This window comes from Netta rufina, assembly GCF_964035555.1.
Source record: "Netta rufina genome assembly, chromosome: 2".
Taxonomy (NCBI): Eukaryota; Metazoa; Chordata; class Aves; order Anseriformes; family Anatidae; genus Netta; species Netta rufina.
In genome coordinates, this window is record NC_140124.1 from 147,589,984 (window position 1) to 147,608,064 (window position 18,081).

An 18,081-nucleotide genomic window follows, 5' to 3' on the forward strand; every position below is an offset into this window, starting at 1 on the left:
GAACTGGTCCTCACTGTCACAGAGACAGGCTCAAAAACTGTTTTCTTCTTCCCAGATCATGGGTGTACTTTCCTCAGTGCTCACCTGCCACGTGTTGAAGGGTTGCTCACATCACACAGGGGCAACAAGTGATAAAACCAGAAAGGGATGAGGAAAGGAAAAGAAACAGAGGGCATACCACAGACTCTTTAAAGCTGTTGGTCTGAAGTCAGGCAATTCATCACACAAAACAAGAAACAAGTTTACACAACACCCCCAAAATACAATCTTACCACAAAAAATGTGTCCCCCTAAAGATGAGCATACTGATTAAAAACACTGAGCTTCTCCATGAGCACATGGACACATGGAGAGCCTACTGAGGTGTGCTCTTGTTTCCTGGCTTCCACCTCTCCCCTCCCTCCCTCACTCCTTTAGCCAGCTAAAATTCAAAGGGTAGTTTTCCAGCCATGTGGCTCTCTGGTAGCATAATTATTGACTCACCTATAAGGAAGGACAGTTAGAGACAGCTCATCTGTGCTGGAAAATGCATGAACAGACCTAAACTGACACAATTTGAAAAGCTCAAGAAGCTCCCTGCCCCAGCATTTGCTTTGCTCGTCTCTGGGCTCACAGTTTTCAGGCGGGAGGGTAAGCACGAGTTGCAACCTGCAGGCTGAGAGCTGTACAAAGCAGGCTTCCTACCCAGCTGGGAAGAGCCCAGTGCCAGGAAAGGGAACAAGGAAGTCTGCTTCTGCACAAGCTCCGTTTCATTGCCATGAAGCCTGGTGGGGTTTGCACTTTGCTCAGTAAAACCCCCAGCGATGGCAACGCTGCGGGTACCAACGCGATGCATGTTCCCACTGACACGGTGACGAAGCTCCCGTGACGAGATGGTGGTGGGAGAGCAGTGGGAGCATGAGATTCAGCTGCTAAGAAAGCCAGATTGCCTTTGTGGAGAACTCCCTTTCTTCTCTTACTCATCTTTTAGTTTCCTGTGGTTGCCAAGCGCCCTCCCCCTGACAACAGCCCATACCACCTTCTCAGGCTCTGAGGAATAATGTAAGGTTTAGGAGATTATAGGTAGCTAGGAAAAAGAAAAAATAAAAAAAAAAGAAGTGGTGGAAAGGGAGAATGGTGAGAAATGTTAATAGTTCCAGAACATTTACATAATGGCTTTTTTTAATATATATTATTCCAAAAGATTCCCAAAGATTCTGCAGGTATCTGCACAAGTCGTGTTACAGTGTCAGTGCTCTTAACAGGAGTACGTTAGCAGCAAACGCTCTATTTTAAAACCCGATTGACTTTGTACAAACACTTTCAAGGCTTTTGTATAAGAACATTAGACAGCAGCTCCAGAATATGATTTAAATGACACGTAGTAATTGTACCCTGGTGTTCAAGTATATACCAGGAATACATTACGGGGGACCAAATTATTGCAACAGAAAATCCTACTGCCATTCAGCCTTTGTCAATGAGCACACCAGAGAAGGCTTCAAAAGTACAAGTATGGAGCAAGTTACCTTTCTTTGCTTTCTTCTGTAGCTTCAGTGTGTCAGACGATTTCTTTTTTATCTCTTGGCGGGCTTTTTTGTACTCTAAAAAAACACACAGGCTCTGTATCAGCACACTCGATGTTAAAGCAGATGCTTTTCACAGAAAAAGGCTATGTTTAAAGATATTAGGCTACAAATTTTAAGGGGATAGCTGCCGTTAATCAAAGCAGCTCAGAACTCGCATTTCATAGTGCCTATACGTGTAGCTTGATATAACATTTCAGGGTGTGAGCACATTCACATACCAAATCTTTCCCAAATAAACAAAGCCTTTACAGAAATAACAACTGAGAACACAGTAGAAAATTAGAGTGCTTTTCATTTCAGACACTCAACCACTCTCAGGAATGGAAAACAGAGATGACAGGTTTCTCAAAACATCTGTGTTCAAAAACAAGTAGCCAGAAATGGCAAGGCAGAGAATATCCCGTGATTTCTACCCAGCATGAAAGCCCGGCAGAGGGAGAGGGTGCTAAAACTTTGCACGAGGAAGGGTCACATTGCCAGCTCCTTCTCGTGAAGTGGAGCACACTGCAGCTGCCCCCATTTCCAGCTGAGCTGCAAACCCTGGGAGAATCAAAATCCCAGAACAAAATATTCCACCTCTAGTCCAGGTACACCAAAGGTAAAGGTACCAGATAGGAAAACTGATACTTAAAAAAAAAAAAAGAAAGATAAAAGGTATGTTTGCAGGTACGCATACACCAATTATCCCCTTCCCAAAATAAATCATGGTGATGCTGCTTCTTTAAGGTGTAGAAAAACCTTTCCGTTTTTAAGCCTGCTGTTTTCAGCACCTGTGCTGGAAGGCCATCAACCCCTGGAAAAAGTTTTGCAAAGCCAAAGGCACATTTCTGGACTGCAGCAGAGAAAAAGTCACGGTGCCTAATGTTTTACAGGGCTGTGAATTCTCTGGAGGACGCGATGGCTGAGACATTTCATGATCTTAGAGTTCGCCTTCAGTGACACCCCAGGGCTTTGCAGATTTGCTCTGTCAATGTGGTGTCCCCAGTCCTCAGCACTACTGGAGAATGCACAGCTGGAGTGGGCTCACAGAGTTCAAACTAGTGACTGCTTTCCAGTGTAAAAAAACCACCCATCCTTTGTGGTCCCGCAAGCTAAAGCTTCAAAGTGTGTATGCAAGCGTTAAAATTTGTTAGGCACTTTGGGAGGGAGTGTTTCAGAAGGGAAAAGCTGCTATACATATTCAAGCACATCATTCAGTTTCCCAGAACAAACATAAAAAGAGGAAGAAAAACTAGTATTACAATCTTATTCCTATTAAAGGATTCTTCCTCTGTAACTACCTTTTGCGTGGTCTTTATCCAGTTGATTGGCCACTTTCTTCCACTCTTCCATCTGTTCTTGAAGTGGGTTTATCAGACAGTCAATTAAAGCACTAATTTTGTTGAAAAAACACAAAGAGCAATCAAATCCTGCAGATGCCCCTATTCTTATATAGAGAGCCAAGGTCAATATTGGAGTATTTTTACTTTTTGCTGCGACAGCTACCAGTGTCACAGTGTAAATACCAGAACATAAAAACGTTAAAGCTGGAGGAAGCAAAAGAAAGGACTGGATCAAAATAAAAATAATCCACACACAAGATAACCAGAATTACTCTGCAGAAGATCAGGACAGTGAGGAACAGTGCGCAAACCAGAGGAATGACCTGAAACAGGGCCAACGTAAAGAGTTAGATCCTACTCGTCTGTCACACAAAAAGCAGTCCCAATGGATACCCCAGAGACCGCAAAGTCCCACACAGCCACGCAGATTGTAAAATTAAATAGCACACGGATACGCACAAGAAGATGGAGCGGCTGTACAAGGAAACAACACCCTGCCCACCAGTGCGCCTCGCCTCTCACCAGTGGAGCCGGTGACACAGCACTGGGAATGCTCCCCTAGTTAATCAATCGCATTGGGATCAAATTATTTAAGCAGCTAACGCTCGGGTAACTGGAGGCAGAAGTTCTCTCTTCAGTCAATTTCATAACTTTCTTTCTTTTAAAAGGGAAGAAGCCACCACAAGTCATCAGGGAAATAGCGAAGCATCAATTTTGGTTCACCCCAGGTCAAATCTATCTTCAAGTCTTTGGTTAAAAAAGGCACACGTGCAAACTGCTACTTATTACAGAAGTAGGTTTTTTATGTATAGCTCAGCTTACACATGGGTTAATCCTCTCCCATTACCTCTACAGTCTAACTTTAACTGCAAAAAGGGGATGATGGAATTTGCCTTTTCCATATTTGTTTGCTGAAAGTTTGGCAGCGAGACCTCTCGGGTAAGCTGAGGAAGCAGCACAACATTTGCTGCTGCTTTAAAACTTAGTGACAAAGCTTGAAGTCCTGAAACAAAGACAGGTCAGTCACATCACTAGCCGGCTGCTCAGCACCGAGAAAAAGTGGGAATTGGCAGCATTTAAAGAGACTTGAGGTGACAAGCCCAATTCCCAGAACATGCAGTGACATCCTGCCTTTCCCGGCTTTCACAACACCTCGTGCACTGGGGGAGAAAATACGTGCTGTTCTCAATGATGGGGTCACAGGTGAGCTGGAAAGCCCATACCAGAGAACAGCTTTATGCTTTCCCCACTAAAAAGGACAGTGAAGGAAAGTTGAATCTCAAGCTCTGGGCCAGGTACAGAGCCTCTCACCTTGAGAACTGCCGGAGTTTGGACTCTATACTCCTGTGTCTCATGCACATCCTGGTCAGAGCAGACCCGATTTCTCTGGTGCCACCTGAAAAACAAAACACGAGGAAGGTGAGATCCCAATGAGACGTAAGCTTGCCAGCCAGAAAGCATGTGCCAAGTCTGCCAGAGCAACTGAAAAACAGATTTGTGATAACCATAAAATCAGCTGGGCTCAGACCTCATGGGTATTTACCACCTTGGGAAGAGATTAATTCTTGTTCATCCAGAGACCAGAACCAAACAATTAAACACGACTAAAGCAGTTCTTCCCAGAAGCCTTTCATACCATCAGGCCCTACTCCTTGGCAGAAAGGTTTAACGCAAAGGACTCAAGATGTCAAAGTACAAGAAAAAGCAAAGCTGGCAACAAGGTGGACATCTGCAGCAAGTGTGTTGTCGGCAATATTCCACATTTTGGAAAATAAACCTAAGCAATTTGATCCAATTTTCTCATACCTAGATCCTTTATACCCAGTGCCTCAAAAGAATACGTAACCAACCCTACATATTCCCTTGTCTATCATGGATGCATCTCACCAGTGTAGCGCACACACCTGCGATCCCAGATTGCACACAGTTTTCATTAAATTGCCAGAAGATGGCACTATTTGCTCTGTGCCCTCACTCCAGTTTCTGACAACTGCATGACAGCAAGAATTATTTTTATCAAGTCTTCCTCCTCAATAATTTTCCCTTTTAAAAGCTCATATCCCTCCATTTCCCTCCGCACTGCCAACATTGATCAGCATCTTAAATTTCAGTGTTATTTTGGTTTGGTTAGCATTAGTTTTGATAATTGCTTAGTTCCCATTTGCAAACCAAATCTATTACTCTCTGGGTACAAACATCAACATTTGCACAAAGTTTTTCCAAATTGTAATATTCTCTGGAATGGTTAAGGTCTCATCATCTACTTTGAAAGCTCATTTGATTACTAAAATAACCTTAGGCAGTAACATACAGGAAAATATCTTAAGGTTTTGTCTTTTGTTTTGTTTTGTTTTATTGCTAAATTTGGTACTGCACAAGTAAGAAATATTTTTCTAGTGGAGAAACTTGATAACTTTAATCATTTTATTTATTTTTGTAAGCGTCAAAACAGAAGTCCCCATCTTCCTGCATTCCTACAGAACTAAATCTTGTGCCCACAAAATGGCTCTGGAACAAAGACACTGACTGGAACAAATTGTGGCTATTTGGTATTTTCCATTGTCCTAAAAGATAAACAGAAAATCTTTTGTCACTTGCCCTGTTACTCGTGTTTTCATAAGGAGCTTTTGAAATCTTCTTTGGGAACACAGAAGAGCCGCAGCCTCGCTGGGTGCGGGAGGCTGAGGAAAGCATCAGGACCCAGCCTGGCTCCACAGCCATCTCTTCCAGTGATGCTGCACGAGCTGCCATGGACTGTGGCAACCCAAAAAGCAGCACAGAAGATGGGGAGAGGAAAACTGGAGAGAGAGCAACAGCAGGAACAGGCTAATGTCCCCAGCAAAAAGCATATCTCTGTCCTGAAAGACAGGCTTCTGGGAAAGAGAAGGAAATAAAAGTGACTTGGAGGCTAACTAGGCAAAACGGCAGCAGAGATGGAGGAGAATGAACCAGAAACTTCCAGAGCCATCGGTAGAGCAATGGTCAGTCAAGTTCAAGCAAAAGTCACGTTGAAAAACTTGCTGAAACCCTTCAATTTTAAAGACTGACAATGGTTATTTAACACGGCTTTCCTACGCACAATGTATGAAACAAGGAAGAGTCATTTTAGAACAATAAATAGGAAATCAGGCACCATGTGTTTTAGGCACTAGGAAGCAAGGGTCAGTTACTATTAATATGAAACTGCAAAATAACAAAATTTGAACTGAACCACCAGTACCCAACGTATAAATATATCCACTCAACAAGTAGTACAGATGGACGGGCAAGGTCAGCAATACGGCTATGCAGAATTAGGTCTCTATATTTGCTCGTTAAAGAAATAAAAGAACAACTAGAGCCTGGAGGAAAAAGGTTATTTAATAGAAAAAAGTCCTCTGATTGGGAAGAGGGGGGTTACTGGTTCTTCCCAGCTTTTCAAACTTCATATTATCCGTAAGTGTTTACAAAAGCATGGAAATTTAAGATGGCAATTTTATTCCATGAATAAAAACGACTCTAAAAAAATGAAGGAAAATGCTAAGAACAGATTTGAAGAGCTTTGATGCTCTGTTTGGAAACAAGGTGGTGCAGAAAATGGATTTAGGAAGTGACATGGGAGAGGGAAGGAGCTGTGCCATTGGGATGGTTGGGAGGGCAGAGCCGGCACCCAGCTGGGTCACTGAGCACCCAGCAGCAGGCAAGGGGAGCGGGATGGGGGTGGCAAGGCTCTGTTTTAACATCACCTGCTTTCAACATCCCGTGAGGAGGCTTACAGGGAATCAGCCAGCGCCAAAGAGGATAAGTGAGGTGATCTGAACTCACAAAGCACCAGCTCTCACCAAGCATTTGCTGCCAGGGGTGCTGCTTGGTGTGCCGTGCACAGCGTAAATCCCTCCTGAACAGTACCTACATCACGAGCTCAACTTGCCTGAAAGCAGCCTTGGGGAACACGATTGCTAGAAATGGCTATGAAAACAAAGGATTGCTGTTCCTCTGCAAAAATCACTACTGGTTACAATCAAGTGTGCTAAAAAATGAACAGAAAACATGGGCAGAGAGGGACAGAACAAGGGAGAACGGTTTTAAACTTAAAGAGGGTAGATTTAGATTAGGTATATAGAAGAAATTCTTCACTCAGAGGGTGGTGAGGCCCTGGCACAGGTTGCTCAGAGAATCAGTGGATGCCCCATCCCTGGAGGTGTTCAAGGCCAGGCTGGATGGGGCTTTGGGCAACCTGGGTTGGTGGGAGGTGTCCCTGCCCATGGCATGGGGTTGGAACCAGACAATTTTTAAGGTGGCCTCCAGCCTAAATAATTCTGTGATTCCATGAAAAAACAAACCGTGTTTGGCCATCCTGGAAATGAGGTTTCTGCAGTCCTGCAAATTATCAGAATAAGTCTTGCAGAGAAGGCGCGTCCCCTTGTAGAGGCTTCCCAGCCACCCCCTGTGCTCCTCCTGCTACGGGACCAGTCAGTTTTCACGCAGGCTCTTGCCACAACAATTGCAATGCTGTTCGAGGCAGACAGTAGCGAGCTTTGTCTTTATTCCTCGCGGCCGTCTCGTTCGCAGCCTGCTGCCACCTCACACGGCGACAGGCAGCTCATGGGCACGGCGCAAAGCCAGCCGTGGTGGGGGCAGGCACCCTGAAAGCCACAGCACTGGGGAGTGGGGCTGCACCGAGGCACTGTGTGCTTCCAATTCCCATTTGAAAGCTAATGTTCAGTGTTCCCAGAGTCTATTTAAGTGTAGGAGATAGAAACCTTGGCAAGGGAGGTTTCAATGTAAGCACTCTTTGGATCCACAGAGGCAGGAACCATGTCCAGGTGTCCCTGCACCTCCACAGGTGCGACAGCTCAGGGCCCTCAGATCACCTCTGGCCGGGTTTCTGAGTGCCAAAACAGCAGCAGCAGCCTTTCAAAGTCTCATCTTCTAAGATATAACTAAACATTGTGTTCTGGGGGGCTTCAAGCAGTTCCTTGTTAAAAATCAGCCCCTAGACCGAAGGAAGGGCAGTACAGGCCCACCTCCTGAAACCCACTGCTCCGCTGCAACGTACTGCAGCAGGCCAGCAGCACCGCAGTTACACAGGGCTTTACCTCACTGTTCCCAACCCTGTTATCTGCAAGGAATTAAAATGTTTCCTGAGAAGGCAAAAAATGGGAAGTGCAGGCCTGTCGCCACACCATGATGTATTCCGGCCGAGCGCCGGGCCCACTGCTGCAGCGTTGAGCCGCCCGTGCAGGATCCCGTGCAGTGCACAGGGTTTATTTATCTCAGCCCACACGGCACCGATGCTCCCGTTTTCTGAGGGCTAGGATCGGCTGGCTACGTAACTGGCAGAAGGAAACCATTTTGTACCACAGCAGCAGTTTGGAAATGTCCAAACGTAATGAGGGAGGGTAGTTTGGACTGGCTGCTTTTACTCAGTTCCAGCCAGCCAGCCGGGGTGAGCGCGGGTAACATATGTTTTCTATAGATTATCACCCAGTTTTTACAGTGGTGGTTAACTCGCAGAATGAAAGGGTTGCCAACCCACACACTCTACAAATGGAGACTGACCTTACAAGCAGCATTAAAGTGTGCACAAGTCCTTATATTGGATGTGCAGCTTGGTATTCAAGTACAAGACAAGAGAGTTCTCAAAATGCAGTAAGATGTTCATTGCCAGAGCTGTAAGAAACCTGACCCAGCCTCCAAACTCCTTCATGGCTTATCTTAGAAAATGGGTTCAGCAGTGACCAACTGCCCACTTGCTCAAGGATACAGCCATGAAACAGGCAGCAAGCCCAGCAGAGATACCCCGTGCTATCAACACAGACCTAGTGGCCAGCAGAGCACCTGGAACAGCACTGCCATCAGGAGTGGGCTACGAGTACAGCCGCTTACAGGCAGGTCCCTGGCAAAAATTCACAACGTTTTCCAGTAGTTACAATTTCCTGAAGATAAACACAGAGGCCAGATTAGCAGACTTTTCATCAAGTAAGTATGCTGGGTGGGTGACCTGGGCTTTATTCACTGCCCTGCAGCTATTCAAGTGAAATTACCGTGCTTTGGGCTCTCTGTTTATAAAATGAGGCTATGAATTATCTGCTTCTCTGACATCTACAATAACTCATCCATTAAGGCAAACAATGCTTGGGAACGGTGTAAAGCAATACTTTGAAACTGGAGACTAGAGCCGTATTCATCAGGTTTCCCACTCAGAGAGAGTGGCTTAACAAAACGCTCCTGCCAAATGCGATCAGAAAGTGGGTGATAACATCAGACATTTCTCTTAAGTAAAAGGCAGCTCTGCCAGGCAAACATGCTTTTGCTCTCACTTTCCCTGTTTTTCCTACTCCTGCCTAAGCCTGTGAAAGACCAAAAACCGTCTTCATGTAAGATAATTAAGTGAAAGCCTGTGGACCACGGCACTACAATGAGGCCACTATAATGGCATAAATGATTTTCTTTGACGCGTGCTTGTCATTCAACGTTGCAGAGAGACAACAGGGAGAGACTGCAGCGAAGAGACTCAATTGTTTTATTAGAATCATTATGTTTGTACTTAATAATGATCATAGACCAAGGAAATGACTATTTGATGAAATGTGCAGCTGTACGACTGCACAGCCTCTGTGTACGCCAAACAACTCCCTACAATCGACCTCTTATCTTCCTCCTCTGGCTTCACTGCCGAGCAGCCCCAGCAGGCTCACAAGATGACTGCCTTTCAGGAAGCGCCTTTAAGGCTCCAACTTACTAACCAGCTCATCTTTATCTTCCAGGGCACAGTCCAAATGTGCCAGCCTCCTCCCTCTTGTCCAAAAAGGGGAGAATGATGAAAAGCGGGTGTAATACTTTTGCCATTTCAATGTTATCAGAAGAGGCTTCCGTTAAGATTAAAGCAGGAGCTGAGCAGAGGCGAGATTATTAAATACAGCTCCGAACACAGAGGCTATGACAGGAAGACTAACAGTAGGACATTCAAGCTAATGGTCATTACTCAACCCTTATACAAACTCACGCTGCTAGAAGAGCAAGCAGTTCCCATCACTGATTGCAGAGGGCATGGACCTTGATCTCGCACAACTGTTTATGCAGATGCCCCGATGAAACGCAAGGATGATGGGATCGGTGCCAGGGTGTCACAGCAGACAGGGAAAAAAAAGGAGGGCTTTTGCCTAGAAGTGATCAGCACGGGGGTTGTAAGCAGCATCACCGGGACAGAAACCTAAAATGGGAGCTACGGTAGCACTTCATGTTTCAGTGAGTCAGTGGCTTCCAGGTAAGGCTTTTAAGCTGGAAAAACGGACCAAGAACTGCAGACAACGGGGTGATGCTGTTCAGCATCTGCCATGCAGGAAAAGAAAACAGGACACCTTTATTCCTACAACTAAAAGCCTTTCTGAGCAGCACTTGGCAAAGTCTTGAAGGTTGCAGCTCAAAACCAGCTTAAAAAAAAAAAAAATCATTTCCTGGAGTATTTCAAAAAAAAAGCTTAAATTCAGACCTATTTCAGAGAAGACTGGATCTACAACTGTAGACTCAAGGTCAAAGTCACCTCGTGATTTTTTTAGGAGTAACCAAATTTAATAACAGTGAAAAGCTGTGGCAGATCATTGTCACGTACCACAGCCCTGTCATTGTCACTGCAAGGAAAAGACTGCTTGCAGTGTTTTGCAGGCTTCTCTAGAGTGCTCTTGCACTCTATGCCACTTGGAAAAGCTATTTATAGAAGCCTGATAGGAACTTGTCACGTTAGCTAGAAGTCCACACAGCCCAGATGTTCCTGAGAAGAGAATCTATGAGGTGGTTTATTTTCTCTCTTGCAGAAGACACTAGCATTTGTTCACGGATGAGACTAGCAGGATCTTAAATTGCATTTGCATCGATTTTAAAGGAGAAAGAAGCAGCCTGAGGCAGTACAGAACAAACTAAGGCAAAAGGAATATCCCTAGCACACAGCAACCACCAGTTTTAGGAAGTCCTGAGAACAGCCCATGCCCATGTTCCAACCAGTACATTAAAGGATGTGCACGAAAGCTCTTGTGACTTCTTCTGGTCTAGCTTTTTCTTCTGCTCAGCAGCATTTCTGCCTGCTCCAGCTGTTCTCCTAGCAGGGCACAGAGGGCAAAGCCCAGCCCCATGGGAGTTAACACAAGGGCTGCCATTACACAAGCAGGGTCAGCACTGCAGCCACGCACACAGAGTTCATTGCACAGGCTCTTCTCAGTCCATCAGGCACGTTAGATACGGTCACAAACCAGCCCTGCTATCATCTTCAGTCAATTTGGGTTCAGTCAGCCTTCAAGGCACACAGAGAAGCTCATGTGTTGCCCTCCAATTTTAAGAAAGGCATATCACAGTGGTGGAGTCACCATCCCTGGAAGTCTTCAAAAGACGTTTAGATGTAGAGCTTAGGGATATGGTTTAGTGGGGACTGTTAGTGTTACGTCAGAGGTTGGACTCGATGATCTTGAGGTCTCTTCCAACCTAGAAATTCTGTGATTCTGTGACTTGTGTTTTCCAAGGACTATTATTTACATTTATATTTTGGAATACAAATGAATTCCTTATTGAAAACTAGAGGGCCTAGTCAGCATCTGTATTCACAACAAAGCTGTGGCCACTGTTATTGTCCGTACCTTTTCCCCATTTCTTTTCTAATGTACAGTCAGTCCCATTTCTGAAACACCTTGTGAACATCTACAACCAAGTTAGGTGCATGTGTCGATCTGCTTGAGGGTAGGAAAGCTCTGCAGGAGGATCTGGATAGGCTGCACCAATGGGCTGAGGTCAACTGCATGAAGTTCAACAAGGCCAAGTGCCGGGTCCTGCACCTGGGGCGCAATAACCCCAAGCAGAGCTACAGACTGGGAGAGGAATGGTTGGAGAGCTGCCAGGCAGAGAAGGACCTGGGAGTGATGGTGGATAGTCGGCTGAATATGAGCCAGCAGTGTGCTCAGGTGGCCAAGAAGGCCAACGGCATCCTGGCTTGTATCAGGAACAGCGTGACCAGCAGGGCTAGGGAGGTGATCGTCCCCCTGTACTCAGCTCTGGTGAGGCCACACCTCGAGTACTGTGTTCAGTTTTGGGCCCCTCGCTACAAGAAGGACATCGAGGTGCTTGAGCGGGTGCAGAGAAGGGCGACGAAGCTGGTGAGGGGCCTGGAGAACAAGTCCTACGAGGAGCGGCTGAGGGAGCTGGGCTTGTTCAGCCTGGAGAAGAGGAGGCTCGGGGCGACCTTATTGCTCTCTACAGGTACCTTAAAGGAGGCTGTAGCGAGGTGGGGGTTGGTCTGTTCTCCCACGTGCCTGGTGACAGGACGAGGGGGAATGGGCTTAAGTTGAGCCAGGGGAGTTTTAGGTTAGATGTTAGGAAGAACTTCTTTACTGAAAGGGTTGTGAGGCATTGGAACAGGCTGCCCAGGGAAGTGGTGGAGTCACCATCCCTGGAAGTCTTTAAAAGACGTTTAGATGTAGAGCTTAGGGATATGGTTTAGTGGGGACTGCTAGCGTTAGGTCAGAGGTTGGACTCGATGATCTTGAGGTCTCTTCCAACCTAGAAATTCTGTGATTCTGTGATCCATCTAACAGCCTTACCCTGAGCAGACCCGGCGGCGTTATGCCAAACGCTACACCCACTAACGGCTCATGGAGGCAGGCAACGTGAGTCATCGACCTCAAACTCCCTCCAAAAAAACATGTGTGCTAATAAAAAGGCCTCTTTATAATGAAAAGGGGATTCCTGAAGCTGCTGAAGAGCACGAGGCCAAGCCCGTGTGCTGTTTCGTTCTCATTTTGCTGGCAGCAGCTGGACCCGAGGCACAGGCTGGGCCGGGTCTGAGGAAAAGAGGCAGGGATGCTTGGCTGGCTGCACCCAGCAAGATGCTCACTGTGTGCTCCAGATGGCCAGAAGATGAAGGCTCGGTTCAAACCTTTCAGATAGCCAGACCCATTGATCTTAGCACCTTCGTGAATCCGACTCTAAATGCACATTTAATGTCAGCGCGACGCGTGAAGAAGGCAGTAATTCAAAACCCCTGTGTTCTTCTGAAGCCCGGCTCTTTATTTCGTCTGGGCGAAGCTATGAACTGCAACGTAATCTGATTAGACCGCAGCAACATTCAATGAGGGGAAGGGATAATACACTTACAGCAAACGGGCTGGAACACCAAGTGCAACTGCACCACACGCTCAGCATCACGCGCGCTCTGCTTCTGAACCTGCAGCCTCCACCGAGGCCGCGAGGAGCCGACAGGTATTTCTTCACTTCCGACAGGTATTTCTTCACTTGGAGCTGAGCTGTCAGCCTGGCAGACACCTCTAGCTCCAGAAGTCAAAAGCTCCTTCGCTCGGGTCTCCCAACCACCTGTGCTGCTGATGGCAGCCCAGCAAGGATTTATTTCAGCCACGGCCAAATGGCTGCTGCCTCCAAAACACAAAATCTAGCACGACCGGGACGAGCAGGTGCAAAAAGCAGAAGAAAAAAATAAATATTTTTAAATCCAAGTCAGCAGATCTAACTGAAACCCCACAGCAAGCAGATCTGCAGAGCAAGGCAGTGCTATTTTTACACCGCTGTCACTTCTTCCAGCAGAGCACGGCTTGGAGGGGAGGATCACAGAGGGAGGCAGGGAGGCCAAAATCGCGTAAAGCTGCCTTAAGAAATGATCAGTTCAAGAAGATGTTCCTGACTCAACTTCATCCCTCATGGTTTATTCACGGATTTATTTATCCAAGCTCATTTCAACACTGCCTGGTGGAAGACTGGAGATTGCAAACCCACCATCTTTCCAGACTGCTCCCCTAAAACTGAGAAGACAAGTCAAAACGTGGAGAACCTGCCCACCACTTTAACTGAATGGCAGATGATGAAAGGACCCGAGTCCAAGGCCCTGGTGTTTGCAATCACCCAGATTCCCCCCAAGCTCGTTTTGCACAGTGCTGTATCTAAAGACAGTTGTTGTGCCGTTCATCGTGTCAATCCCCAAACAGTTCAGTTTTGTCCTCGCTGATCTGCCCTTTTATTTTTGGCAGCATCCTGCTTATTTCCAACTTCAGCTTCACCAACCTTACACTGATAATAATGAGTTTTCACAGAAACAGGGGAGAGGATCACCGCATGGGCCTGACACCAGCTGGCTGCTTAAGCCCACAGTATGAAGGAATTTGACACACAACACTGAACTTGCTCGAAAAGAAAAACAAAAGGGGGGTGGAAATATGCCACCTGTTACAGAAAGTGAAATGAGGATGGTCATCTCCAAGCAGAGAGGCCAGAACTCTGCAATTTTGGCTGTGCACTCAATAAAAACACACTCAAAAAGAGCAAAGTCTAAATTTTGAGTGTAGAGAAGGTATTGGCATTTTCTCCTTTACTTGCAAGCTCCACACGCATACCAGGCTGCATGCAGCTCAGGTCTGACAGCTGACAAACACAGCACCACGCTCCCCGGATCTTTGGCTGCTTTGCATGCACAGATTCCTGTGCTCTGCAGGCAAACTCCTGCTTATCCCCCAAATCCTTCCAAACAATCCGAGCTGTCACGCTGAACCTGAAGCGTGCCTGCTTAAACCATGAAGAGTGCAGCAGGAGAAAAGCTTCACGAGTTCTTTGATTCACTGAAAGAAACAAGCACTTCTCGTAGAAAAGATCAAATGAAGCTGCAAAGTTGTTGGGCGCCACAAGCACGGCATTCTGGCATGCAGCACGACACTCTGCACTGCTGATTGGCATGCAAATGCCAGGCACGTGCTTATCTCTTTCTGTGAGGACAGAGCAACTGGATTTCTTCTTCTGAAGAGGCCCCGCTGGACTTTAGGGAGCTGGTCCCTGACTGCTGGGACAGCAGATGCACATAATTTTGCTGCACGTCCCTGCTACAATGAACGCACACGCAGTGCACACCAGGTCTGTGACACGTGAGCGAGGAGGGCAAGGTTTAAAGGATCACCAAACCTCCCTCGGGAAGAACAACTGCAAGAAGCTTCAGGAAATCCAGGTCTGAGACAATGGAAGAGACTAAAATCAAGAGACAGAAGGAAAACAAAGACAAATTAAGAACAAGTCTTTGCAAATCCTGAAATTTAAGCCTTGAAAGGGGAGCAGGAGCCGTCCTGCGCCCACAAAAGTTGCTTTGCAGCGCTGCTTGTCAATCTCTTTAGCCTTTGCCTCGCCGCAGCACAAAGCACCTTTTGTGCCTCTCCCCATGCTGCAGCAGCTAGGAGAGGAGCAGGAGGGGATTCCACCGGAGAAAAGCCTGTGGGTCTGAGGTGTTCCCTTCCAAATACTGGTGCAAAGCGTTGGGTTTACTGTCCTGCAGCATCTCATGAGAAATAAAACACAGAAACAAACACCAGCTCAGGCTGGGAAGGAGCTCAGGAGGTTGTGTGGTCTGCTCAAGATGAGGCCAGCTTCGAGGAGGTTCCTGGGAGCTTGTCCAGTCTGGCTCTGAGCATCACTATGCGATGAGATACCTGGGCTCCTCTTACAGTTGCTGACTAGTGCCACTGTCAAAACTGTTTTCCTTACCTAAAGTCCAGATTTCACTGTTGCAGCAGTTCAAAACTACATTTTTCCATGCATCTGTTGGGAGGCTGCACCCCCCTGACACTGCTTGCTCCACGTAACACCGTAAATTCACGTGGAAAGCGTTTATTTGTCTCATCAAATAACAGCTTTGATGCCAAAGGAATTCAAACATGCACCTTCGGCACATAAAACAGCCCTGTCACACCCCAATTTGGAAAGAAATGACACGGTGGTATTTTCAAAATGACACAAACCCAATTAAAGGTCACTTGCAAAAAGCAGCCAGCTCAAGCATGAACATTTTCAGATGCACCTATGCATGCTTATTTTTTCTGTATTTCTCACGGCTTCTCAAAAAATGAATTCACGGTGCTTTAAGGTTAAGCTGATTTGAGCCTGAGAGCACAGAACCATGCAGCTGGTCATTTGACATTTCTGGTAATGCAGGAAATCCATCTAAGCCTCTGAGCTCCTTGCACACTCGGATGCTCCCTTGTTCTCCCCAGCAGACCTCATCAACCCTCACCTACAACTCACGGTTGGCTGCGATCTATTTGCTATTAATTTGGCTATTAAAGACAAAAGGAACTGTCAAAGCTGGATGGAGGATCTCTGACCTGGGCTTTGAGCACCGTAATGCGCAGGGCTAGCATATAAATTAAAGTTTAGAGGAAGGTGCTCAGAAAGGGTCACCTCCTGTTCGGAATTTATTAACTACTGCCCCCAGAGACCACCTCAATTTAGCACCGTGTAACCTGTATTCCCACACTGCGTTCCCACATTTCAGTGGTGTGGTTACACAAAAGGTTTCTCTTCCCTCCATCGCTTCACCCACCTCTTCTCCTGACGATGGTCAACGCGAGGGACGGTTTGCTCATGAATTGCAATCACACGCACAAACCTGCACGTGGTTAATTTGAGAAATCCCCCGTTTGTGACATTTTGTGACATGCTGGGGAAGAAAAGCCTTGCAACACCCAACAGAAAGTCAACTCGCCACGTGTTCTTCTCAAGAGCCCTTTGTAATAAACAGGCCTTGTGAAAAATTCAAGCTAGAGAGACGACGAGCCTTTCCTTCGCTAACTGCTGTGAGAGTGCCCAGGTTTTGGAAGCTTGGAGACCTGGGCTCTGGTCCCAAATCCCCAAGCATAAGCTTGACTCAGATCCATCTGCTGCTCCCCACCGTGCTCAGCCCTGGCCCAGGCTGAAAGGCAGAAATCTTGGAAGGCAGCGAGAAATACGGTCTGGAGAAAAAGGGCTCTGAAAATGAGAGAGGCAGTTACCGAGCTGCCTGCCTTCCCCTGGCAGGTGGCGATGCATTGAGGCAGCTTCCAAAGCCGTGTTTCTCAAAGCCTGCAGTGAGAAGGAATTAATGGATTTTATTTAAGGGGAGCTCCCTAAAAGAGGGAAAAGCTCCTCACATCATTTTGCCCCCGAGTGAAGCGCAGGCAGCTCTTGAGGGGCGGTTGAACGATGAGATCCTGCTCTTGCTCCTCAAAGCCTGTCCTTTTCCTGGCCATCCTAGACCCAATGTAAGCCAAAACCTCTGCAAATTCAAAACTGCAGTTAAAAAGAAAAATGCACACAGGTTTTTCACATCATTTCTAGGCCAGGCACAACCTGTACCGGAGAGACTCGACCTGTACCAGCCACCAGCGGAACATTGGCCTAGTAACTAACTTTGGTACCGCAGCAGGTCAGATGTGAAAACGAGCCTTAATAACATGATACAAGGATGATTTTCAACCTTTTTTTTAATTTAATGTGCTCATTTTTAACATGGTCATCTCCTGAAGTCACGCTCCGGCGAGCGTGACGTATCATCAGTCTTAATAGACCTCCAACAGCAGCTCCTGATTTATTTCCTCCCGTCCCACACCCTCTTCGGAGTCCTTTTCTATTTCAAGCATCAGTACCCAATGCTTTCAACATCTGCAGGTTGCCAAGCCAGTTGATCTGTGGCAAAATGGATGCGAAGTGCCTGCCAGCAGAGCCAGGCACACACGGTGCCGACACCGGGGCCGGCTGCGCCCCTTCTACCCCTTGAAGAGTGAGGCAAGGCCGGCTGCTGATCCAAGCAGCCAGGTTCAAACGGTGGAAAAGCTCGGTATGTGCAAGTCCAAGTATACACAGACACAAAAAAGAGGATTAAAAACCCCTCCAAACCAAAATCCTATAAGGACAGAACCACTTGCAGCTTTCTACGCGGCTCTGAGACGAACTGTGAGCAGCTGACAAAGCCTGCGCTGTGCGGGGAGCACGAGGCACGGGGTAAAAAGATGCCCTGAAACCACAGGTGACGAGCTGTGTCGCTCCACGGCACTCAAGCCACGCTTTCCCCAGGCTCCCGAGGAGCATTTCAGCTGCCGGAGCGTCTGCTCGTGACGTAAGCTGCCCAGAACTGCAATGCAGCACTCGGGCGGGCGCCGATTAGCTCGGAATTTGTCTTCGGAGGCACCGGCGCTGTCACTCATCCCGAGCGAACTCAAGGGCATGCCTTCAGCAAAAAAAAAACAACACATAATTGCCACGTTTAATCTGGCCAGCTGCAATCCGTTTTCGATGCAGCCGCCCGCAAATAGGCTCCAGCCTCGATTTTGTTAGCCGTTTGTTTAAAGTAGGGAGAATAAATGAGACAATTAGAAAGATAGCCCCCGAAGAGCTGGGTTTTGGTACGGTGTAATTGGGTCTTG

At 46.9% G+C, this 18,081-nt stretch overlaps 1 protein-coding gene across 9 annotated transcripts in view; it reads right to left on the reverse strand.

The window, feature by feature from the left end:
* MTSS1 (MTSS I-BAR domain containing 1) overlaps positions 1-18,081 on the reverse strand; it is a 119,244-nt gene that overhangs the window by 29,621 nt on the left and 71,542 nt on the right. For all 9 annotated transcript variants that reach the window (XM_084281736.1, XM_084281732.1, XM_084281738.1 and 6 more), the window contains exons 4-6: positions 4,202-4,286; positions 2,849-2,940; positions 1,509-1,583 (exon numbers count right to left, since the gene is read on the reverse strand). In XM_084281736.1, coding sequence (XP_084137862.1) covers positions 1,509-1,583; positions 2,849-2,940; positions 4,202-4,286 — 252 coding nt within the window. The remainder of the gene's footprint in view (positions 1-1,508; positions 1,584-2,848; positions 2,941-4,201; positions 4,287-18,081) is intronic.